The sequence below is a fragment of the Sciurus vulgaris genome (genome assembly GCF_902686455.1).
Source record: "Sciurus vulgaris genome assembly, chromosome: 7".
NCBI lineage: Eukaryota > Metazoa > Chordata > Mammalia > Rodentia > Sciuridae > Sciurus > Sciurus vulgaris.
In genome coordinates, this window is record NC_136467.1 from 124,586,764 (window position 1) to 124,612,872 (window position 26,109).

Here is a 26,109-nt window from a genome sequence, read left to right on the forward strand (position 1 = left end):
GAGATACAGAAAAAAAAACCAAACAGAAATCTTTGAAATGAAGAAAACAATAAAACAAGTTAAAAACTCCATAGAAAGTGTAACCAATAGGATAGAACACCTGGAAGACAGAACCTCAGATATTGAAAACAAAATATTTAATCTTGAAAACAAAGTTGACCAAACAGAAAAGATGGTAAGAAATCATGAACAGAATCTACAAGAATTATGGGATATCATGAAAAGGCCAAATTTAAGAAATATTGGGATTGAGGAAGGCACAGAGATACAAACCAAAGGAATGAACAATCTATTCAATGAAATAATACCAGAAATTTTCCCAGATCTGAAGAATGAAATGGAAAACCAGGTACAAGAGGCTTATAGGACTCCAAATATACAAAATTACAACAGACCCACACCAAGGCACATTATTATGAAAATACCTAACATACAAAATAAAGACAGAATTTTAAAGGCCACGAGAGAAAAGAATCAAATTACATTCAGGGAGAAACCAATAAGAATATCAGCAGATTTTTCAATCCAGACCCTAAAAGCTAGAAGGGCCTGGAACAACATTTACCAAGCCCTGAAGGAAAGCGGATGCCAACCAAGAATCTTATACCCAGCAAAACTTACTTTCAGATTTGACAATGAAATAAAATCCTTCCATGATAAACAAAAACTAAAAGAATTTACAAAAAGAAAGCCGGCATTACAGAACATTCTCAGCAAAATATTCCATGAGGAAGAGATGAAAAACAACAATGCAAATCAGCAACGGGAGGAACTAGCCTAAAGGAATAGCCAAATAAAGGAGAAACCAAATCATGTCAAAAAACAAAAGTGAGTCCAATGACTGGGAATACAAATCATATCACAATAATAACTGTGAATGTTAATGGCCTGAACTCATCAATCAAAAGACATAGACTGGCAGATTGGATTAAAAAGAAAAATCCAACAATATGCTGCCTGCAAGAGACTCATCTCATAGAAAGAGATACCCATAGACTAACGGTGAAAGGCTGGGTAAAAACATACCATGCACACAGACACAGCAAAAAAGCTGGAGTATCCATCCTCATTTCAGATAATGTGGACTTCAAGCCAAAACTAGTCAGAAGGGATAAAGAAGGATATTACATACTGCTTAAGGGAAGCATAAATCAGCAAGACATAACAATCATAAATATCTATACCCCAAACATTGGCTCATCCATGTACATCAAACAAATCCTTCTCAATTCCAGAAATCAAATAGACCACAACACAATAATACTAGGCGATTTTAACACACTTCTCTCACCGCTGGATAGATCGTCCAAACAAAAATTGAATAAAGAAACCATAGATTTCAATAAACAATCAACAATTTAGACTTAACCGACTTATATAGAATATACCATCCAACAAAGAACGAATACACTTTCTTCTCAGCAGCACATGGATCCTTCTCTAAAATAGACCACGTTTTATGCCACAAAGCTACTGTTAGCAATTACAAGAAGATAGAGATACTACCTTGTACTCTATCAGATCATAATGGATTGAAATTAGAAATAAATGACAGAATAAAAAACAGAAACTTCTCCAATACCTGGAGATTAAATAATACGCTATTATATGATGAATGGATAACAGAAGACATCAGGAGGGAAATAAAAAAATTTTTAGAAGTAAATGAGAACAAAGACACATCATATCAAAATCTCTGGGACACTATGAAAGCAGTACTTAGAGGAAGATTTATTTCATGGGGCGCATTCAACAAAAGAAGTAGAAATCAACAAATAAACAACTTAACACTACAGCTCAAAGCCCTAGAAAAAGAAGAGCAGACCAACACCAAAAGTAGTAGAAGACAGGCAATACTTAAAATCAGAGCCAAAATCAACGAAATTGAAACAAAAGAAACAATCAGAAAAATTAACAAAATGAATAGTTGGTTCTTTGAAAAAATAAACAAAATTGATAAACCCTTAGCCACACTAACAAAGAGAAAGAGGGAGAAAACACAAATTACTAAAATTCGGAATGAACAAGGAAATATCACAACAGACACGAGTGAAATACACGGAAAGCAGTGTGGAGATTCCTCAGAAAGCTTGGAATGGAACCACCATTTGACCCAGCTATCCCACTCCTCGGCCTATACTCAAAGGACTTAAAAACAGCATACTACAGAGATACAGCCACATCAATGTTCATAGCGGCTCAATTCACAATAGCCAGATTGTGAAACCAACCTAGATGTCCTTCAGTTGATGAATGGATAAAGAAACTGTGGCATATATATACAATGGAATATTACTCAGCCATAAAGAATGATAAAATTATGGCATTTGCAGGCAAATGGGTGAAATTGGAGAATATCATGCTAAGTGAGATAAGCCAATCTCAGAAAACCAAAGGACAAATGATCTCACTGATAAGCGGATGATGACACATAGTGGGGGGTGGGAGGGGTTAGTGTTAGGGTTAGGGTTAGGTTTAGGGTTACGGTGAGGGAGAGGGCATGAATGGAGGAAGGAAGGACTGTATAGAGGGAAAAGAGGGGTGGGAGTGGTGGGGGGGGAAGGGAAATATGGCAGAAAGAATCAAACAACATTACCCTATGTAAATTTATGATTACACAAATGGTATGCCTTTACTCCATGTACAAACAGAGAAACAACATGCATCCCATTTGTTTACAATAAAAAAAAAAAAAAGCACCCCTAGGCATAATATAGGTTCAACACAGCAGGTAGGTAAAGATCAGCGAATCTTCAGAGTACAGAAGGTTAAAGAATCTGCAAAAGAGCAGTCTTGGAGCAAGGGGACTTGAATCAGTGGATGACATTTTGGGAAAAAAGAAAGAATCCAGAATCAATCGGTTACTCTATAGCAATTGTAGCTTGGTTTTATAGGTCTACATAAATGATAAAGTGAACATAAAAATTCTCCTTTTAGCACTAGACATTCTCACTAAGGTTCATTTGCATGGAGAGAAAAAAACAATACAGAAATCTGGTCTGTCATCTATGTATTGAGATTGTGTGTGCGTGTGTGTGTGTGTGTGCATGTGTGATTATTTACACATGCATTCAAATAAACAAATAAATCCTTGCAACTAAAATATTGTTTTACGATCCTATGAGGTCCAGAGTCCGAGTCTCCCTCCCGGCTTGTGGGTTAATTCCATACTCTCTTTGGCTGCAAAGTCTGAACTGTGAGACTGAGCTTTTTTCTGGTTCAGAAATATTGCCATAGGTGCGCAGCGGGCCAGGAGCGCGGGGCGCGTTTCTGGCCGGGCGGCGGACCGGGAGCACCAGCACGGCGGCGCCTGCGCAGAGCGCGCAAGGTCGGCGGGCGGCGCGGGCGATGGAGCCGGGGGGCTCCCTGGCAGCGGCGCGGGACTAGGGCGAACCGGAGGGGAAGTGGCGGCGGCTTCTGTGCGAGGACTTCGCCTCGGTGGCGCGCTGCGACGCCGGCGTGGCCCAGTGCTACCTGGCCGAGAACGACTGGGAGATGGAAAGAGCGCTGAACGCCTACCTCGAGCCGCCGGTGGAGGACCGCGCCGAGGACGGCCCTGGGGTCGCCGCGGAGCCCCAGGCCTGTGCTCTGTCCCCAGTTCCTGCTCTGTTGCTCGTGGAATCAAGTCCATTTGCCTTCGTTGACCTAACCAGTGAAGAAACAACTGATTCCACGAGTTCAAAAATCAACTCGTCTGAAAATACTCAGCAAGAAGATGGCAGCATGTTCTCTCTCATTACCTGAAATATTGATGGGTTGGATCTGAACAGCCTGCAGGAGAGGGCTCGTGGGGTGTGTTCCTACTTAACTTTGTCATGAAGAAGGATATTTCACAGCTATAATGTTGAAGAAATCAAGAGTGAAATTAAAAAGCCAAGAGATTATTCCTTTTCCAAGTACCAAAATGATGAGAAACCTTTTGTGTGTGCATGTGAGTTTGTCTGGAAATGACCTTTATCTTATGACTTCCCATTTGGAGAGCACCAGAGGGCATGCCAAGGAACGAATAAGTCAGTTAAAAATGGTTTTAAAGAAAATGCAAGAGGCTCCAGAATCAGCCACGGTTATATTTGCAGGAGATACAAATTTACGGGATCAAGAAGTTACTAAATGTGGCGGGTTACCTGACAACATCTTGGATGTCTGGGAGTTTTTGGGCAAACCTAAGCATTGCCAGTACACATGGGACACACAGGTGAACTCTAATCTTGGGATATCTGCCACTTGTAAGCTTCGTTTTGATCGGATATTTTTCAGAGCAGCAGCAGAAGAGGGCCACATTGTTCCCCGAAGTCTGGACCTCCTTGGGTTGGAGAAGCTGGACTGTGGTAGATTTCCTAGTGATCACTGGGGTCTTCTGTGCAACTTAGATGTGATCTTGTGAGATGTTTTCAAATGCAGATGTAAATGTTTTGAGCAGTCTTCTGAATTTTTGCAGGTTCCATTTCCACCTATCTGGAAAGGTAGGTTTCATATAGAGGAATTAATATACTGGAAAATGGTTTCAGGGGGAAAAAAAGGATTTTATCATATAGATTATGTTCTCAGGTTTCCAACCAAGTTAAATATTAATGTCTGTTGAAAGCATGCGTGTGTTCATCTGTGAGGCTGTTTAGGGGAGGGCCCACATCCTCCCAGCTCTGTCAGGGTTCATAGCTTCAGCTGCATTCCCACCAGGAGCCACTTGGTCCCAGGACTGCTGACCTTCATAGTGCTTTTCAATCAAGCACCAAAATAGCAATGATTTTAAAAAGCCATCAAAAAAAAAAAAAAAAAAGTTACTGAGTTTCTGGGTCTGGATCTCTTACCATATTTCACAAATCCAGATAATCTCAAAGGAAAAAGCCATGATCATGTGCTATTAGGAAGGTGACAGCTGTCCTGCATCAGACTTAATACTACATAATTTGTAAGCTGTAAATGAAACCTTCTGATTTAAAATCCCTTAACTCTTTTCAGATTAGTGGTGTAGTTGTATGTTGCCAACAGAGGGAAAGTTAGACTTGATAATCATTGAAATCAGTTTTATAGCAGCATGGATCTTTTTTCCTAAGAGAAAAATAAATACATAAAGAGGAATAACCTTTTAGTTTTGCTACTTGTAAGATGGAACTATTTTACAAGAAGTGAATAAAAGTACTGTTTTCTTAAAGAGTAGTTTAAATGTGCTTTCAAGTGTGTGGGGGAGTGGATAACCCCAAGAGAAATGTACTGTAAATAAAGAATTTTATTTGTTTATAGAAAAAAAAAAAAGAAATATTGCCATAGGTATCTTCCTTCTGCTTGTACAGGGAGCACAGTTATTTCCCTCTCTGGAAACACAGATCAGAACATAGGTGGGAATTCCTCATAGGCCAGAGGCAACACTAATTCCTTTCAGAGATGGTGACTCAGCTGAAAAGTTACCACAGAAAATTATCCATGAAGCATGGAAAATACAAAGGTGAGTTTTTAGTTACTTCTATTACTTGTGCTTGTGTATATACATGTATAAACCTGTGTCTAGTACCTCTAAGAAAAGCATTTGAACCGCGAAGATCAGACCCCAGGTACGGAACTTGAGAGTTGAATCTGTTATTCTTAGTCCTGATCAATGTGACTCCTCATTTCTTTTCATTCTCTTGTCCCTAAATTATTAGTTCACTAACTGGCCTCCCATTAAATATCACTTTCTCTTCCACCTAATTCTTCTTCCTCACTTCTACTGCACTCTAATTTTATATATATGTGTGTATATATATATATGTACACACACAAATATATATATACATATACACACATATATAGTGTCAAAAATAGGAAGCATCTTTGTTTTTGTATATTATACATTATATATATAATTATACATGCAAATATATATATTTCTCCTCCTATCTTTGATACTTCTTGTATAATCTGAATTTTGTTCTTTTCTCTACTCCAACTTCACAATTCTGACTCTCCTAAAATAATCTTACTGCCATCCTTTTCCATATGTCATTAGAAAGTCATTTATTTTAAAAATACAACCAGAAATTGAGAACTGTGATATTGACATTCCAAAGGTAGTGAAAAATCACATTTTAGGATTGAAAACAGACAGTCTCATACCTGCTACAAACCTACATAATGATAAAAGAAGAGTTTCTTGTAAAGAACACATTGCTATGGAAGTCTAAAAGGCTATTAATATTCATTGTAAAAACATTTTAATGTGTACTAATTGGAAGCATTAGGAGTGGAGTAGAGTTCCAGCCTATAGTGGTTATGCTTCTGGTTCTAAGTAAGTACTGGAAAAGCTTATATATGAAACTGAGGAAACTATTAAAGTTTTATGTTTGGAAAAATAAATCATCATTTTACCAAGTTTACAGGTCACGAAGGTGTACCCATGACAGAGGAAGAGAAAAATGTAATTCTGGCCATCAGCAGAGTAGCATTGAAGTAGCCCTCATGTAAGAGTTCATACAATTTTTCCCTAGATAGTCTAACTCTCAATTGTTTATAGTCTTATAGCTTCCTCTACTCACTCTGGCCCAACTGAGGTGACACATTTAGTGATCATTTTCTACCCAAGAAAAGAGGTCCTTCTCAGCCTCACCAAGTCACAAGTCAATTAACCCAAGCTGTTCACAGAGTTACCTCAGTATCCCCTCCCTCAAAAGAGATGAGGGACCTCTGGTCTTTGAAGGAGACCTAAGAATGACTATATGTGTAGCATCTTTTTGAAAGGGAAAAAACAAAATTTACAAAAGCAGCACTGAATTTTTTAATGAAAGCTTTATAATTATACATAATAGTTGGATTCATCCCAACTCACACATGCATAGAAATTCATTTCGGTTCATGATTTCCCCTTTTTCCTTCCCCTTTCCTATTCTTCCTCCATTCTACTTGATTCCTTTCACTCGTTAATTTACATTTGATTGGTTCTTTATATTATCCTATCCTTCCCTCACCCTTTCCTTTATTTTACTCTGGCTTCCACATATGAAGCAAAACATTTGATCTTTGAGTTTCTGAGTTTGATTTATTTCACTTAGCATGATAGTCTCCATTTCCATCCATTCACCAAAAAATGCCATCATTTCATTCTTTTTTATGGCTGAGTAAAATTCCATTGTGTGTGTGTGTGTGTGCGCGCGTGTGTGTATACAATTTCTTAATCCATTCATCTACTGACAGACATCTGGGTTGATAAATTGGATCTTTGAATCAACAATAGAAATGTCTAGGCTTTCTTTTTCAAATATCTACCTTGGAATAAAGAAATTATGCCTGATCAGTATTGCAATTATGATCATGATCATTTGTGTTATCTCTAATGAATCACATGAAAATGATAAGCCCCTACATGATCTGAAGGGACCTTTCCCTCTCCTCAAAACATTTTATCATTTTTTCAAGAATAATGAGCATATTTTGAATTTCTCAATACAGAAGTAATTTCAAAGGAAGGGATGGCACAATACTTTTCTCTGACAACACTGGATCTAGAGTTTGTTTTTTTTTTTCCAACCATTTAAATAACTTTAATTTACATACTCACTCACACAGGTACCAGTGCTTTGAAAATAGATTGTTCAGTCCTAAAAAGCAGCTTTGTTCTGTCTTCTCTTTATCTGTCCCTCCCTCTCAGCCCTCGCCGGCCCGCCCACTTTTTCATCACGGTTCAAGTAAGGTTTGATTAAGAATTTCACCAAACTCTTATTCGTTTTTGGCCTCTGCATTCTCTAGGAGAGATTTGTCAGCAGCTACTACACAGATGGCTACTGTTTCACTCTTTAGGGAAAAGTCTATTCCAACTGGCTCGTCATCTTCCTTCTCCTCTATGGAGGGCATCTTGATGCTGTCCTCTGTAACCATCTCCTTTGGGCAGATGTCTTCCCTGCTCACTTGCTTGGTGTCATTCAATGCCATGCCGTGTCTTAGCACGTGTCTCTCCCACTCAGAGCCCTGTGAAAATGCCTGTCCACAGAATTCACACGGAAAACGCTTCTCAGTGTTAATAGGAGTCCCACAGTCACCAATCTCATCAGCTCTCCGTCTTCGGCCTTGCCACTCATTTCCTCCTCCTTGTCCTCGTCATCACTGCTGGAGCTCTCCATTTTTTCCTTCATCTGTTCCAGCTGATCCAAGTTAACCCGTCCAACCAGCTCAAAGTTACGGCTTACCTTATGCTCATCCCGCAGGTGACTGTCCAGCTCCTCCGTGTGCTTGGTCTCGTAGTAGCAGAGCTGGCACTTGTAGGGCTTCAGTTCATTGTGCTTTTCTATGTGCTGCTGAAGGCTCTCGTCACTGGAGCATGTGAAGGTGCACTTATCACAGCGGAAAACCACTCCCTGCAGGTACCTGGACAGCTTGGAATGGCACACTTCAATGGGGACAACCCGCTCTTCTCGGTGGAGCACGATGTGGTCGATCATGTTGCGTTTGTATTTGGTGTGATAGAGGCAGAGGGGACAGCGCAGGTCTTTGGGGCCCTCCTCAGGAACCGCCAAATGCCCAGCTTCCACATGCATAGTAAAAGCAGATTTAAAGCCTGTGTAAAAGGAGCAGTCTTTGCACTTGACAAGCTTCTTTCCACCGTGCTTGTCCAGGTAATGGCGCCCGATACTCTGGATGTAGCCAGAGGAGAATTCACAGAATTCGCAGTGAAGAACAGCTTCAGTTTTCTGCTCAGTGCCAGCAGCGGCCCCGGAAAGAGGCACAGGGCTCACACGGCTGTTGTTCCTTGCCTGGTTCAACTGCTGCTGAACATCTGGGGGCTCTGAGTATGACAAGTCATTGGAGTCTTCCACCTCTTCGGCTGGGGTTGTCTTTTGGGAGGAGTGGTGGGCATGTGAGGAGAGGAGACTGACAATCCGTGGCGCGGGAGGGTCAGGGCTTTTCCGTGGACCTTGAGGGAGTGTTCTTTCAACTGGCTGATTGTCATGGTGGAAAATGAGCACCAAGAACACTTGTAGGCATGTTCACCAGCATGAGCTTTGTGTATATGTGTTTTCAGCTGGCTGTTATACGAGGACTTGAAGGAGCAGAGTTTGCATCAGAATGGTTTATGGTGTCCGTAGTGGGTTTGCATATGGCGATCCAAATTGTGCCTGAAGGCAGAGACAAAGGAGCAATACTGGCAGCTGTACTTGTCCTCGCGGGTAAACATGGCCAGGGCCAGGTGGCTCCTCTTGTGAGAACGCAGCACACGGCCACCTCAAATTTTGGCAAGTTGTCACAGAATGAATGTTTGTGCTATTGATGGACTCTGAGCCCTTTCAGGGTGGTGGTGGAGTAACTGCACATGGTGCACTTGTAGGGGTGCAGGGGCGGGGCTTGGGTGGGAGGCTGCGGTGGCTGCGTGGGTGGCGGCTGTGGCTGGGGTGGCACCTGATGTGGCTGGAGCTGCGGCGGCGGCTGGGGTGGCTGCTGTTGCTGCATGCGATCCAACATGGCTCCCGACTTCCTACCATTGATGCTGGAGCTCTCGTAGGGCACCACACCTTCATTCAGCGAGGAGGAGATGCCTTCACTCTGGGAGTTCACAGCATCCCAATCTGATGCGGTACCCGTGTGACACTGTTTATGAGCCCCGAGTTTTAAAGAGCTCTTGCAAGTAAACGGACATTCGTCACATTTGTAGACAGCTGTCTTTCCAGATAAGTGGATGTTTTCTATGTGACGGGAGATGCTACATCGATGCATGGTAAAGAAAGGACAAAAGGGGCACTGGAACCTATTCATGAATCTTCTAAACGGAATCCCCTTGGTCTCCAACAATTTGTTGCCGTCGGAGCCCATCAGCTGCTCTGCAGACAGGCCCCATGTCTGGTGATCCATAACATTTAAGCCATTCTCACTGTCTATTTCATTTAACTCTTCATCAGAACTAGAGTCATTGAGCATGCTGTTAGTTTCCAGGTCAGCAGAAGAATTGGTCATGTCAGTCATTCCATAACGGGATCTCTCTGCCAAGTTAACAAGGCCAGAATTATGAGGTGACTTCGGCTTCATCTGAGTGTAAGACGTGGGCGAAAACTTGGAAGCTGAAGAATTGGGTCTCATGATGGAGTTGCCGATGGAGCCCCTGTAGTTGGAGACGTTAGTGTTGGGCATCTCCCGGCTTGCAGCATTCATGGACAGATAGGTGGAGTTGGACGGGGGACTGGGGGCATTCTTGTTCTGCGCTTCGGGTAGGTTAGTCCCTTCCTGTTGCTGCCTGAGGCTGGACAGGATCTTGACCATGCTTCGGTGTTTCTTCATCTTGTGGTCACACCAGCGTTCTCGGCGGGGCGTCTGGTAGCTGCACCACTCACAACAGAAGTTGCCTCGAGACTTAGTCAAAGGCTTGACCATGGATTCTAAGATGCTACGTTCTACCACCTCTGCTGGCAGTTCCTTGCAGGGGTCCTGCAGGGACACAGGAGGAACCACGGGATCTGGCAAGGGAGCAGGAGCAGGTGGAGGAGCTGTGGTCTCCTTCAGATTGTTTTTGTGGTACATCTTCTGGTGCTTGATTATTCTTGCCCTCCTCGGTGACTTATATGTGCAAAACTGGCAAGAGAAGACCTTTCCAAATCCCTCGTGCATCATGATATTATAATTTAAGGATCCTGGGATGGGGGGTCCTGCTGAACTCCCTTCAGCTTGAGCCCCGTGGACTTTCCTAGTGTGTTCTATGAGGAGGGTTTTTGACCTGAAGTAGCGTACACAGAACTTGCATTGAAAAAACTTGTTTGTTGGTTTGGGATTAGGGGCAATATGCTGACCATAATATCCTGGACTGTGGCCATAGTAACTTCCGGTCCCCAATGCAGTTGCATTTTGACCTGATAAATCCTCCGCAATTCCAAATTCATCCTTTATGGAAGAAAACTCCACCTCCGTCTGATTACTGGCATTCATAGACCCGGATCGTGGCTCATCCTCATTGTCCTCAGCAACATCAGTTGGCTGCAGAAATACTGTGTGGACATCCTGAATGTGTGCCTTGAGATCTTCATAAGACAGGGCTCTGAGATCACAGCCATCACACTGAAGCACCTCCATGATCCAGGTCTACCCTCTCACATTAGGCACAGAAGAAGCTTCCCGGCGCCGGGAGGTGCTTCGGTTCTCCAGCCCCACCGCCTCCTTATCCTCTTTCTCTTTCTCCTCTTCCTGCTCGGGTTATTGTTGTGGAAGTTGTTTGGGAGTCTCATGTGCTTCTGCCGGGTCTCAGCAATGGAGGATCGCCATCTTCCCTGCCTTCCTCGGCTCCTCAGACTCGCTGCAGCTGCAGATGACCTGAAATATCCGTCTCTTTCTCCCTCTTCCTCTCACCCTCCCTCCCTCTCCCTCTCCCTCTCTCCCCTCACTCTGCTCTTCTCTCTCCTCTCCTCCCTCTCCCTCGCGCGCGCTCTCTCTCTCTCCCTCCCTCTGTGTCTCTCTCTGAATAATGAGCAACCAGAGGGAGAGAGAAAGCAAGACAGAAAGAGAGAAGGAAGACAATCTTCTCCTGCCACACAAAACGCCGGAGCACCAGGGGGTGCGCGAAGCCTTTCTAATAACAACAACAACGTGCAGGAGAGAGGAAGGGGAAAAAGAAAGAAATGAGGGAAGGGCTGGGGGGAACGGGGGGAGGGGGGGAGGGGAAGAATTCTCCAAGAGCTGGAGAAGCGCAGAAGGAGAAGCTGGAGGAGATGCTGAGGCTGCGGCTGCTGTCCCCCCTCCCCGCCTGCTGAACCCCAGAAGGAGGCAAGGTGGTTGCAAAGTTAAGGCTGGGACATTGTCTTTGTCACTCAGAGCAACACAGAGCCAGGCCAGTGAGATGCAAGAGGAGGAGGTGGTGGTGCTGGTGCTGGTGGTGGTGGAGGAGGAGGAGGAAGAGGAGGAGAAGGAGGCAAAGGAGGAGGAGAAGGGGAAGAGGGAGATGAGATGAATAAAGACCTGAGGAGAAGGCGGTGCGAGGAGCGCGGCCGCTGGCCCTAGGCTTGCGCGCTCGGGTCCCGGAGGCGCCCGGCAGCCCCGGCCGGCAGAGGAAGCCCCCAGTGAGGACCCTGCCCTGCTGCTGCTCATAACGCTCCCACCATCAGCCCTGCCCGAGGCACCGAGCCCGGGGCCCCAGAGCGTCCCTCACACGCATCCATCTAGAGGCCAATCTTTGCAAAGAACATACATGGAGAACTGGAGATTGCAAGTCTAAACCCAGATCAACCACGTGGGGCTTTTTAATTCCTTTCCAGTTTGCGGTGTGAGTATCTCCAGTGAGAAGCTCAAGTTGTCCATTGCTGGCACGTATTTTGAAGTCTTCTCCCTCGGAATCGGATCTAGAGTTTTGTTGCTTGGTACTGGAGCTCGGTTTAAAAAAAAAAAAAAAAAAAAAAAAAGTCAATATCACATTTCTCAAGTGACAATTTCTGGTTATATTTTTAAAATAAATGATTTTCTAATGACCTAAGGAAAAGGATGGAAGAAGATTACTTTAGGAGAGTCAGATTTGTGAAGTTGGGGTAGAGAAAAGAACAAAATTTGGTTTGTTTATTTCAGTAGAACAGCTGAAGTCCAGAGGTAAGTTTCTCTTGTGTTTTTCTTTTGTACAAAGACCATGCCCTACACAGAGGCATTTTTCTATTTTTAATGAATATTTTTTGAAACTAAAAGTATGCAAATATAATAGGAAATAAAATAGAATTTACTATGTTATCGTCCTCAGTGATGATTATATATTGCTTGGAAATTGCAAACAATTACAAATATTGCTTTTTAAGTTTAATAAAAATTTTCTCATTGTGTTCAATGTCAAAGTTATAATTACATTCAGTAGTAGAAAAAAATAAGGACAAAAGTGATAAAAATGAGAGTCAGAGAGGTAAAAGGGAATGTAGGAAAGAAACAGTGCTGTTTTAGAAAGATAAATCATGTTATAGTCAAAGAATAATGGGGTGGTAAATGCTATAACTGCTTTAGAAAGTTTAAGAGCATTGATCGAATAATGAGCTTCTGAATTAGCAATAGGTCATTGTTGCTGAACTTTACCAGATCATTTACAGTGTGATACTGGGTGAAAAAATTTGTTGTACTCGATAGATAAGACAATGATCTTGTTACTTCTGGAGAAAGGGGATTGGGTTTAAGACCAAAGAAACCAATATACAAGAGGACCGACCCTTCACTCGGAGGACAGTTGAAGGACTAGCAGACTCCATTTCAAATAGTACTGACAGTAATCATGTAAGTAAATCCAATTCTCTCCATCAGAAATTTGACCTAGAAATAGAGAATTGTTGGTCTGAATCAAAAAGGGTAAAATATAAATGAAAGCAGTAAAGACTTGGAATATAGTTGAGTAATATTACAGACAGATGAAATAAAGATTCATCTCCATTATGTTAGTTCCTGGAATTTATCTCAACTATTTATATCGATGTTCCTTCAAACTAAATAATCTGAATATCACATAAAAGCACATAATTGCTTTCAGAGAAAAATCTATTTTAAAATGTGTGGCATTTATATTAAAGATATGCATATGTAGACTTTACAAGTTAAAGATCAAATTCAGAGGTAAGAAAAACAATGTCTTGATTTCTTAATTAACTAATGACATTTCTCCCAAAATCTTCAACTAAAAAAAAAAAAAATGTTCTTAGTAAAAGACTAAAGTTTATTTTCTCAGGAGGTATTTTTTTGGCTGTTTCAAACACATTTTAACTCACCCACTGGTCAATGGCTTATTTTGTTTAACTAAAAGGTGAGCCACTTTAAAATTATTTTATTGCAGGCTCAGTGCTAATGGAAGGACCACTCTGGCTGGTGCTTCCAGCCTGGCTGCAGCAGTGGTTGTGCTGCTGGGGATTTCTTCCTTATTTTATTATATCCAATATCCAGAGACCCAGCTCTGCTTTGAATGTCCAGTTTTAAATTCTAGTAAAATACCCCCACTTTTTTTTGCTGTTCACCTGCTTTGCTGAGAATCCGCCTATATGCTTTCTTGGTTTCACTCCATGGAGCAGCCAGGCTGAATAGGTGTTTTTTGTAATGTTTATACCACCCAAAACAATCTATAGATCAATGCAATCTCCATCAAAATTCCAATAACACTTTTCACAGAAATAGAAAAAATATTCTTAAATTAATAGGGAATCACAAAAGACCCCAAACAAAGCAATCTTGAGCACAATGAACAAAGCTGGAGACAGCACACTACCCAATTTCAAAGTCTACAACAAAGCTGTAGTAATCAGAACAGTGTGATGTTGGCATAAAAACATAATCACAACCAAACACACAAAATAAAAAGCCCAAAAATCAACCCACCCATTTACAGTCAACTGATTTTTTTTTTTTTGCCGTGTTGGCAATAATACACTGTTGAAAAAACAGTGTCTTCAACAAATGGTGCTGAGACAACTGGATATATTCATGCAGAAGAATTAAAGTAGATCCTGTCCTCTCTGTATTCAGAAATTAATTCAAAATGAAGAATTAAACAAAAGACATAAAAATACAAAAAGAAAACACGGGGGAAAGCTACATGATGGTTTGTTCAGTGATTTTTTTTTTTTTGGATGGGTCACCAAAAGTACAAGCTACAAAAGCAAAAACAATTGGATTATAAACTAAAATACTTAGCACAGCCAAAGAAACACTTACAGAGTGAAAAAACAACCTACTGAATAGGAGAAAATACTCGTAAATCATACATCTATAAGGAGTAATATCTATGATGTTCTTAAGACTTCATAGAAAAGCAACAACCTGAATTAAAAATGGGCAAATAATCTAGAGACATTTATCAAAAGAGCTAAAAATTATCAGAAGATATTATTTAAAAAAAGCTCAAAACTACTAATCAACAGAGAAATGTAAATTAAAACCACAATGAAATATCATGTCACACGTGTTAGAATGGGTATTGTCAAAATGAAAAGATAACACATATTAGAGAGGATGTGGAGAAAAGGGAACCCTGGTACACTACTGGGAATGTAATTTAGTACAGTCATTACAGAAAACAGCATGGAAGTTTCTCAAAAAATTAAAAACATTTAAAGTCAACATGTTATAGAAATACTTTAGAGATACATGCATAGCCAAGTTTATAACAATACAGTTCACATTATCCAAGTTATGGAGCCAATCTAGGTATTCAACGACAGATGAATAAAATGTGTGTCAGTAAGGGGTGGAGAGAATAGAGGTACTTTGGACTAGACAGAGAGGAGAGAAGGGAGAGGAGGGGGCATGGGGTTGGAATGATAGTAGAATGAATCAGATATTATTACCCTATGTGCATATATGATTACACAACCGGTTTAACTCTAGTCATGTACAACCAGATGAATGAGAAGTTATACTCCATTTATGGATGATGTATCAAAATCATTCTACTGTCATGTATAACTAATTAGAACAAATTTTAAAAGAAAATGTGTTATATATGGAACTTTATTCAGTCATAAGGAAGAATGAAATTATGTCATCTGCAGGAAAATATGTGAACTAGAGAGTGTCATACTGAACAAAATAAGCCAGACTCAAAGTCAAGGGATGTATGTTTTCCCTCATATATGGAAACCAGAGAATAAAAGGATCTCATGATAATAGAAGGAGACCAGTAAGGCAGAGGGAGGGAGGAGGGATGGACAAGGGGAGGTACTGAGGAACAAAATTAGCCTACTATTTATATAATTATTATAAACCAATTAAAACTTTAAAAATAAATTTAAAATAGTCTTAAAATACCACTAGTCACCAGTGGATCTTTTGTGTCATTACTATGCAACCCTGAATAAGCAACTGCAGATTACAAAAGGACATATACAAGTAGATTATATTTCTTTTTTTTTTTTATTCCTTTTTTTTATTTTTTTTTATTGTAAACAAATGGGATACATGTTGTTTCTCTGTACATGGCGTAAAGGCATACCATTTGTGTAATCATAAATTTACATACAGTAATGTTGTTTGATTCATTCTGTTATTTTTTCCCTTCCCCCCACCCCTCCCACCCCTCTTTACCCTCTATACAGTACTTCCTTCCTCCAAACTTGCCCCCCTTCCTAACCCTAACTCTAACCCTAACATTAACCCTTCCCACCCCCCCTTTATGTGTCATCCTCCACTTATTAGCGATATCATTCGTCCTTTGGCTTTTTGAGATTGGCTTATCTCACTTAGCATGATATTCTCCAATTTCATCCATTTGCCTGCAAATGCCATAATTTTGTCATTCTTTATGGCTGAGTAATATTCCATTGTGTGTATATACCACAGTTTCTTTATCCACTCATCAATTGAAGGGCATCTAGGTTGGTTCCATAGTCTGGCTATTGTGAATTGAGCAGCTATGAACATTGATGTGGCTGTATCTCTGTAGTATGCTGATTTTAAGTCCTTTGGGTATAGGCCAAGGAGTGGGATAGCTGGGTCAAATGGTGGGTCCATTCCAAGTTTTCTAAGGAATCTCCACACTGCTTTCCAGAGTGGCTGCACTAATTTGCAGCCCCACCAGCAATGTATGAGTGTACCTTTCTCCCCACATCCTCGCCAACACCTGTTGCTTGTATTTTTGATAATCGCCATTCTAATTGGGGTGAGATGGAATCTTAGGGTGGTTTTGATTTGCATTTCTCTTATTACTAGAGATGGTGAACATTTTTTCATATATCTGTTGATTGCTTGTACATCTTCTTCTGTGAAGTGTCTGTTCATTTCCTTAGCCCATTTGTCGATTGGATTATTTGTATTGTTGGTGTAGAGTTTTTTGAGTTCTTTATAGATTCTGGAGATTAGTGCTCTATCTGAAGTATGATTGGCAAAGATATTCTCCCACTCTGTAGGCTCTTTCTTCACATTACTGATAGTTTCCTTTGCTGAGAGAAAGCTTTTTAGTTTGAATCTATCCCAGTTATTGATTCTTGCTTTTATTTCTTGTGCTATGGGAGTCCTGTTGAGGAAGTCTGGTCCTAGCCCGACATGTTGAAGATCGGGACCTACTTTTTCTTCTATAATCTGCAGAGTCTCTGGTCTGATTTCAAGGTCCTTAATCCATTTTGAGTTGAGTTTTGTGCAGGGTGAGAGATATGGGTTTAGTTTCATTCTGTTGCATATGGATTTCCAATTCTCCCAGCACCATTTGTTGAAGAGGCTATCTTTTCTCCATTGCATATTTTTGGCGCCTTTGTCTAGTATTAGAAAGTTGTATTTATTTGGGTTTGTGTCCGTGTCCTCTATTCTGTACCATTGATCTACCTATTTTGGTACCAGTACCATGCCGTCTTTGTTACTATTGCTTTGTAATAAAGTTGAAGTTCGGGTATTGCGATACCCCCTGCTTCATTTTTCCTGCGAAGGATTGCTTTAGCTATTCTGGGTTTCTTATTCTTCCAGATGAATTTCATGATTGCTTGCTCTATTTCTGTAAGGTACGTCATTGGGATTTTAATTGGGATTGCATTGAATCTGTATAGCACTTTTGGTAGTATGGCCATTTTGACAATATTAATTCGGCCTATCCAAGAACATGGGAGATCTTTCCATCTTCTAAGGTTTTCTTTAATATCTTTCTTTAGTGTTCTGTAGTTCTCATTGTAGAGGTCTTTCACCTCTTTTGTGAGATTGATTCCCAAGTATTTTATTTTTTTCAATGCTATGGTGAATGGGGTAGTTTTCATAATTTCTCTTTCTGAGGATTCATCACTTATGTATAAAAATGCATTGGATTTATGAGCATTGATCTTGTAACCTGCCACTTTACTGAATTCACTTATGAGTTCTAACAGTTTTCTGGTGGAATTTCCTGGTTCCTCCAAGTATATAATCATATCATCTGCAAATAGGGATAGTTTGAGTTCTTCTTTTCCTATTCGTATTCCTTTAATTTCCTTGGTCTGTCTAATTGCTCTGGCTAGAGTCTCAAGAACAATATTGAATAGGAGTGGTGAAAGAGGGCATCCCTGTCTTGTTCCAGTTTTTAGGGGGAATGCTTTCGTTTTTCACTGTTTAGAATGATATTAGCCATGGGCTTAGCATAGATGGCCTTTACAATGTTAAGGAATGTTCCCACTATCCCTATTTTTTCTAGTGTTTTGAGCATGAAGGGGTGTTGTATTTTATCAAATGCTTTTTCTGCATCTATTGAAATAATCATGTGATTCTTGACTTTAAGTCTATTGATATGGTGAATTACATTTATTGATTTCCGGATGTTGAACCAACCTTGCATCCCTGGGATAAAACCTACTTGATCGTGGTGCACTATCTTTTTAATATATTTTTGTATGCGATTTGCTAAAATTTTATTGAGAATTTTTGCGTCAATGTTCATTAATGATATCGGTCTGAAATTTTCTTTCCTCGATTTGTCTCTATCTGGCTTGGGTATCAGGGTAATATTGGTTTCATAGAATGAGTTTGGGAGGGTACCCTCCTCTTCTATTTCATGGAATACTTTGAGAAGTATTGGAATGAGCTCTTCTTTAAAGATTTTGTAGAACTCGCCTGAGAACCCATCTGGTCCTGGACTTTTCTTTGTTGGTAGGCTTTTGATAACCTCTTCTACTTCATTACTTGAAATTGTTGTATTTAAATTGTGTATGTCCTCCTCATTCAATTTAGGCAATTCATATGTCTCTAGAAACCTGTTGATGTCTTCGAAATTTTCTATTTGGTTAGAATATAGATTTTCAAAATAGCTTCTAATTATGTTTTGTATTTCAATCCTGTCTGTTGTGATATTTCCTTGTTCATTCCGAATTTTGGTGATTTGGGTTTTCTCTTGTCTTCTCTTTGTTAGAGTGGCTAAGGGTTTATCAATTTTGTTTATTTTTTAAAGAACCAACTATTTATTTTGTCAATTTTTTGTATAGTTTCTTTTGTTTCAATTTCGTTGATTTCAGCTCTGACTTTAACTATTTCCTGTCTTCTACTACTTTTGGTGTTGGTCTGTTCTTCTTTTTCTAGGGCTTTGAGCTGTAGTGTTAGGTTGTTTATTTGTTGATTTTTACTTCTTTTATTGAATGCGCTCCATGAAATAAATTTTCCTCTCAGTACTGTTTTCATAGTGTCCCAAAGATTTTGATATGATGTTTCTTTGTTCTCATTTACCTCTAAGAATTTTTTAATTTCCTTCCTAATATCTTCTGTTATCCATTCATCATGTAATAGCATATTGTTTAATCTCCAGGTGTTGGAGTAGCTTCTGTTTTTTACTCTTTCATTTATTTCTAACTTCAATCCATTATGATCTGATAGAATACATGGTAGTGTCTCTATCTTCTTGTATTTGCTAACATTAGCTTTGTGGCATAATATATGGTCTATTTTAGAGAAGGATCCATGTGCTGCTGAGAAGAAAGTGTATTCGCTCTTGGTTGGATGGTATATTCTATAAATGTCCGTTAAGTCTAAATTATTGATTGTGTTCTTGAGATCTATGGTTTCTTTGTTCAATTTTTGTTTGGAAGATCTGTCCAGTGGTGAGAGAGGCGTGTTAAAATCACCTAGTATTATTGTGTTATGGTCTATTTGGTTTCTGAAATTGAGAAGGATTTGTTTGACATACATGGATGAGCCACTGTTTGGGGCATAGATATTTATGATTGTTATGTCTTGCTGATTTATGGTTCCCTCAAGCAGTATGTAATGTCCTTCTTTATCCCTTCTGACTAGTTTTGACTTGAAGTCCACATTATCTGAAATGAGGATGGATACCCCAGCTTTTTTGCTGAGTCCATGTGCATGGTATGTTTTCCCCCATCCTTTCACCTTTAGTCTATGGGTATCTTTTTTGTATGTTCGTTATTTTCATTATAATGTGCCTTGGTGTGGGTCTGTTGTAATTTTGTGTATTGGAGTCCTATAAGCCTCTTGAACTTGATTTTCCATTTCATTCTTCAGATTTGGGAAATTTTCTGATATTATTTCATTGAATAAATTGTTCATTCCTTTGGTTTGTTTCTCTAGGCCTTCCTCAATCCCAATAATTCTTAAATTTGGCCTTTTCATGATATCCCATAGTTCTTGTAGATTCTGTTCATGATTTCTTACCATCTTCTCTGTTTGTTCAACTTTGTTTTCAAGGTTAAATATTTTGTCTTCAATGTCTGCGGTTCTGTCTTCCAGGTGTTCTATCCTATTGGATATGCTTTCTATGGAGTTCTTAATTTGGTTTATTGTTTCCTTCATGTCAAGGATTTCTGTTTGGTTTTTTTTCAATATCTCTAACTCTTTATTGAAATGATCTTTTGCTTCCTGTATTTGCTCTTTTAACTGTCGATTGGTGCGATCATTCAGTGCCTGCATTTGCTCTTGCATCTCGTCATTTGCTTCCCTGAGCATTTTAATTATGTACATTCTGAACTCCCTTTCTGTCATTTCTTCTGCCATGCTGTCGTTGGGTTTCATTGATGTAACATCTAGATTTGTTTGCAGCATTTTCTTTCCTTGTTTTCTCATATTGTTCAGGTATCAGTTGACCGCTGTGATATAGCAGATTTCCTCTATTGTCTTATAATATCCCTGAAGATTTCTATTATATCCCCTCTTAGTCTTCAGTAGCCTGAAGTCTTGGAGGAAGTTGATAATGCAGTGCTCCACAAGGGAGCTGACTCCCTAGGGGTGGTGGCCTTCCGGTGGGGTATATTCCCTGCTAGTGGGCAGAGGTACCTTCACTTGCTGATGAATGGTCATCCAAAAGGGAAGTAGGATGTGGGCTGATGCAAGACCAGTTTGGGCCTGTGTCTCTGATTTTACAGTCCTTTTGGGAGAACCTTACCCGACAGGGAGGAGTCACCCGGTGGGGAGGTCTCACTGGTCGGTTTTCCTCCCAGAGGTTCCATTCAATTCACAACTACCGCCTGGGCTGGGCAGCCTTCTTCTGCAATGTTCCCAGGGACCCGGACCTACCTCCTGGGCCTGGAAGCCTCACCCTTCTCAAACGAATCTCCTTAGGCTGCCTCTCCTCAGAGAAGCTGCCTGCAGTCCTGGAGCCTTCGCTCCGCCCCTCAGTTTGTCTGTGGGGCTCTTCCACCAAGAAGCCGTCTAGGACCCTGCTCTGCACTTTTCGCCTGGCTATGCAGCCCCTCCTCTGAGCAGCCACCTGGAGCCCCTTACAATCGCTCCGAGTCCCAGTGACCCGCCACACGCCTTTTCCTCCGGCAGCCACCTGTTGTTCCGTGCGGTCGCTCTAAATCCAAGTGACCCACCACGCACCTCTTTCTCCACCAGGCAGTCACCCAGAGATCTGGTGCGTCACGAGTCCCAAGAACTCACTGTGCACCTTCTTGTCCCGACTGCCACCCATAGCCCTGGTGCAGTCACTTTGAGCCCAAGCACCCCGCCTCGCTCCTCCTCCTTCTCCAGACAACCCCCCTGTGTTCAGGAGCGGATGCTCTGGGACCAAACCACTCACCACGCTGTTCCACCGGATAGCCGCCCAGAGCCCTGGCACAGCTGCTCCAATTCCAAGCGACGTGCCGAGCCCGTATTTCTCCTTCTCCTCTGGGCAGCCCCCTGTGTTCAGGGATGGTCGCTTTCAGTCCAAACAGCTCACCGAGCACCTTCTCCTTTGGGCAGCCTCCCAGAGCCCGGGTGGGTTGCGCCGAGTTCAAGCGCTGTGGTGAACAGCCACCTCTCCAATGCTCCCAGTTGTCTGCGATCACTGCTCCGGCGGGGGGAGGGGCGCCTCGCCGGCAGCTCTACTTCGCAAAGATCCCTGCTTTCGGGGCTACCGCCCCGTCTGGGACTCCTGCCCCGTCCGGGACGCCTGCCCAGTGGGAGACGCTCCCCCGGCTGCTTTGAGTTGGTCCCAAGTCTCTCTATATCTCCTCTTCTTGAGTCCTGTGTCCTGGAGCAACACGAAACGCAGCCACCCTCTAGTCCGCCATCTTGAATCCCCTAGATTATATTTCTAAATAAAGTATTACATATACACTTCGCAGAGATACAAATTTATTGTATGCACTTAAGTTTGTGTACAGACTGTACAAGATCATAAAAACATCTGTAATCAGGTCCATCAAGACCAAATACATTAGCTCTAACAGAACAATGGTGTACAATAAATTTTACTTTCTTATGAATTCTAAATCGAAGAACTTTTATGTTTTTAAAAAGGTTGATAGTTTGCCTTAAAAAAGAAATGAAACATGAGGGTTGGGGAACTAAATCATTATAAAACCTATGACTAAAATCAGAAGCAATAGATTTTAATCAATGATTCAGAAATGTACCATTATGTAATCAAGTTCTTCTAGGATGTGGTAATTTAGAAGGAGAAAAAATTGTTTTCCTCCAGAAAATTTCCAAAATGTTTCACAAAATCTTCTAGTTCTCATGATCTTTTCTCTTCACTGCCTTTTCTTTATGCTTTCCACAGTCAGATTAAATGTCCTTAATAAGACACTTCCTACTGGACACAGAGGTACGAACCTGTAATCTCACCTATTTGGAGACTGAGGCAGGAGAATCAAGTTCTAGGCCAGCCTGAGCAATTTCATGAGACCCTGCCTCAAATTAAAAGTGCTGGTTATGTAGTTCATTGGTAAAACATCCCTGGATTCAATCCCCTGAACCAGAGGAAGAAGGAAGAGGAAAAAGGGGGAAAGAGAAGAAGGGGAAGGAAAAGAAGAGGAAGAGGAAAAAAGAGAAGGAAGAGGAAGAAAGAAGAGGAGGAGGAGGGAGAGGGGAGGAGGAGGAGGGGGAGGGGAGGAGGAGGAAAAAGAAGTTGTTTTTCTTAAGATCTCTTCCTCACTTCGAATTTAATGAAGAAAAGTACATTTTGTTTAATAGATCCCTGCCACATATTTTTCTTAATGAAAAAATAGGATTGAATTATGTGCTTAGCACAGTGCCTGCCACATAGTAAGAACTTGTGATGATGATTTATTATTATTTAGACTGATTTAAAAAATAATATCCAGAGTGTTTTTTATCCTGATTTCCTATAACTTACCCTTCTATAATACCAAATAATAATTGGTGATCATACAATGATGCTGAATTATCAAAGATCAAATTTTGTTTAACAACATTTGAGTTTCCAGCAAGTCACTTACAAATTAATCAGACCCTTAGGATGATAAGAATGGACTGTTGTTTAATTACTCTGAATCAATCAGAATTTATTTGTATCATTTTTTTCTTAATTAGAAACACATTAAAGTGTTATTTCATTCCTATAGAAAATGTCAAACCCAGAATAGCTAAAGCAATCCTTAGCAGGAAGAATGAAACAGGAGGTATCACAATACCAGAACTTCAACTATACTACAAAGCAATAGTAACAAAAACGGCATGGTATTGGCACCAAAATAGACAGGTAGATCAATGGTACAGGATAGAGGACATGGACACAAACCCAAATAAATACAATTTTCTCATACTAGACAAAGGGGCCAAAAATATGCAATGGAGAAAAGATAGCCTCTTCAACAAATGGTGCTGGGAAAACTGGAAATCCATATGCAGCAGAATGAAACTAAACCCCTATCTCTCACCCTGCTCAAAACTCAACTCACAATGGATAAAGGACCTTGAAAACAGACCAGAGATTCTTCATCTTATAGAAGAAAAAGTAGGTCCACATCTTCACCTTGTTGGCTTAGGATCAGACTTCCTTAACAGGACTCCCATAGCACAAGAAATAAAAGCAAGAATCAATAACTGGGATAGATTCAAACTAAATAGCTTTCTCTCAGCAAAAGAAACTATCAGCAATGTGAAGAGAGAGCCTACAGAGTGGGAGAATACCTTTGCCACTCATACTTCAGATAGAGCACTAATCTCCAGAATATATAAAGAACTCAAAAAACTCTACACCAAGAATACAAATAACCCAATCAACAAATGGGCTAAGGAAATGAACAGACACTTCACAGAAGATGTGCAAGCAATCAACAGATATATGAAAAAATGTTCAACATCTTTAGTAATAAGAGAAATGCAAATCAAAACTACACTAAGATTCCATCTCACCCCAATTAGAATGGTGATTATCAAGAACACAAGCAAAAATAGGTGTTGGAGAGGATGTGGGGAGAAAGGTACACTCATACATTGCTGGTGGGACTGCAAATTAGTGCAGCCACTCTGGAAAGCAGTGTGGAGATTCCTTAGAAAACTTGGAATGGACCTACCATTTGACCCAGCTATCCCACTCCTCGGCCTATACCCAAAGGACTTAAAATCAGCATACTACAGAGATACAGCCACATCAATGTTCATAGGTGCTCAATTCACAATAGCCAGACTATAGAACCAACCTAGATGCCCTTCAATTGATGAATGGATAAAGAAACTGTCGTATATATATACAATGGAATATTACTCAGCTATAAAGAATAATAAAATGATGGAATTTGCAGGCAAATGGATGAAATTGGAGAATATCCTGTTAAGTGAGATAAGCCAATCTCAAAAATCCAAAAGAGGAATGATCTCACTGATAAGCGGATGATGACACTTAATGGGGGAGGGGGACAAGAATGGAGGAAGGAGGGATTGTATCTAGGGAAAAGAGAGGTGGGAGGGGTGGGGGGAAGGAAAAAATAATGGAATGAATCAAACATCATTACTCTATGTACATATATGAATATGCAAATGGTATGCTGTTACTCCATCTACAAACTGAAACAACATGTATCCCATTTGTTTACAATAAAAATAAATTTAAAAAAAAAAGAAAATGTGTCAACTTCAAACAGTGGAATGAAACTGACTAAACTATCCTGTACATATACCAATATACCACAGTGAATTTCACCTTTATGTATATCTATAAAGCACTAATTTTTAAAAACTAGAAATAAATAGAAGGAAGACCTGCAGAATAGAGGAAAAGGAACAGTAGGAGAAGAGGGAAAAAGGAAGTACTGGGGATTGAATTGGAGCAATTATATCCCAAACTTGTATGATTATGTCAAAATAAACACCAATGTCATGTATAACTTTAATGTAATAATAAAAATAAAGGAAAGAAAATACCTCAGCTTTTAAATGATTAATATTTTTTCTTTCTAAAAATATTTTTTAAGTACTAAGTATTTATTTATAGTCACATAGTTGAGTTTGTGAATTCATGAAGGAATTTTTCCGGGGGTAGGATTCTATGGGGATTCTTTTTTTGTTTTTCTAATTAGTTACACATGACAGTAGAATGCATTTGGACACATCATACATAAATGGAGTATAACTTCTCGTTCTTCTGGTTGTATATGGTGTAGAATTCCATCAGCCGTGCAGTCATATGTATACATAGGCAATAATGTCTGATTCATTCTGTTGTCCTTCCGACTCCCATACCTACTCCCTTCCCTTCACAACCCTCTGCCTAATCCAAAGTACTTGATTTTTCCCTAGTCGCCCCCTTATTGTGTTCTTGCCTAAAGCAACCTTTAGAATTTCCAATTTAGTTTAAGGTACAACAGGATTTAGTGCAGGGGGATATTATAAAGAAAGAAAATTCTTTTTGATTGTAAATATCTCTAGTATGGGCCTGAAAACATAAAAGAATCAACCATGCATAATATCCTGGGTACATCTGCCATAAACTGTAGAATTAATAAGTCTAGACAGCAAAAAGCCCTAAGGTAGCACATACACACACTCCTTACTCTGAACAAGTTGATATGAGAAATTTTCCCTTAAATCTCTATGATGTCATAAAGTTATTCTTCCTTAAGAGTAACACTCCATTCATCTGCCAAAGGGCACCAAGGTCGGTTCCATAGCTTAGCTATTGTGAATTGAGCTGCTATAAATATTAATGTGGCTGCATCACTGCAGTATGCTAATTTTAAATCCCTTGGATTTATCCCAAGGAGTGGGATAACTGGGTCAAATGGTGATTTCATTCCAAGTTTTCCAAGGAATCTCCAAACAGCTTTCCAGAGTGGTTGCACCAATTTGCAGTCCCAACAGCATGACTTTATGACATTTACCAGCAAATAGATAGATCTGGAGACTATAATGCTAAGTGAAATAAGCCAATCTCAAAGAGCCAAAGGTCGAATGTTATATGTGGAAGCTAACCCACAATAAGGGGAGGTGGTGGGGTGGTGAGGGGAAGAATAGAAGTTCAGTAGATTAGAAAATGGGGAACAGAGGGAAAGAAGGGGAGATAAGAAAAGGAAAGACAGTGAAATGGATCTGACATAA

The 26,109-nt window shown here is 40.3% G+C and overlaps 1 protein-coding gene and 1 pseudogene across 2 annotated transcripts; one reads left to right on the forward strand and one right to left on the reverse strand.

The window, feature by feature from the left end:
• The first annotated feature begins 3,316 nt into the window (after positions 1–3,316).
• LOC306666613 (tyrosyl-DNA phosphodiesterase 2-like) lies at positions 3,317–5,243 on the forward strand (annotated as a pseudogene). The gene has a single exon. The product of its transcript is annotated as a tyrosyl-DNA phosphodiesterase 2-like (transcript).
• Positions 5,244–7,589: 2,346 nt separating this feature from the next.
• LOC306666952 (zinc finger protein 462-like) lies at positions 7,590–11,264 on the reverse strand. Its single transcript, XM_079149214.1, is given in 6 exon segments — positions 7,590–8,009; positions 8,012–8,851; positions 8,854–9,025; positions 9,029–9,175; positions 9,208–9,225; positions 9,229–11,264. Coding segments are annotated over 6 exon segments (3,291 nt in total). The 5' UTR covers positions 11,020–11,264; the 3' UTR covers positions 7,590–7,686.
• Between the last annotated feature and the right edge of the window lie 14,845 nt (positions 11,265–26,109).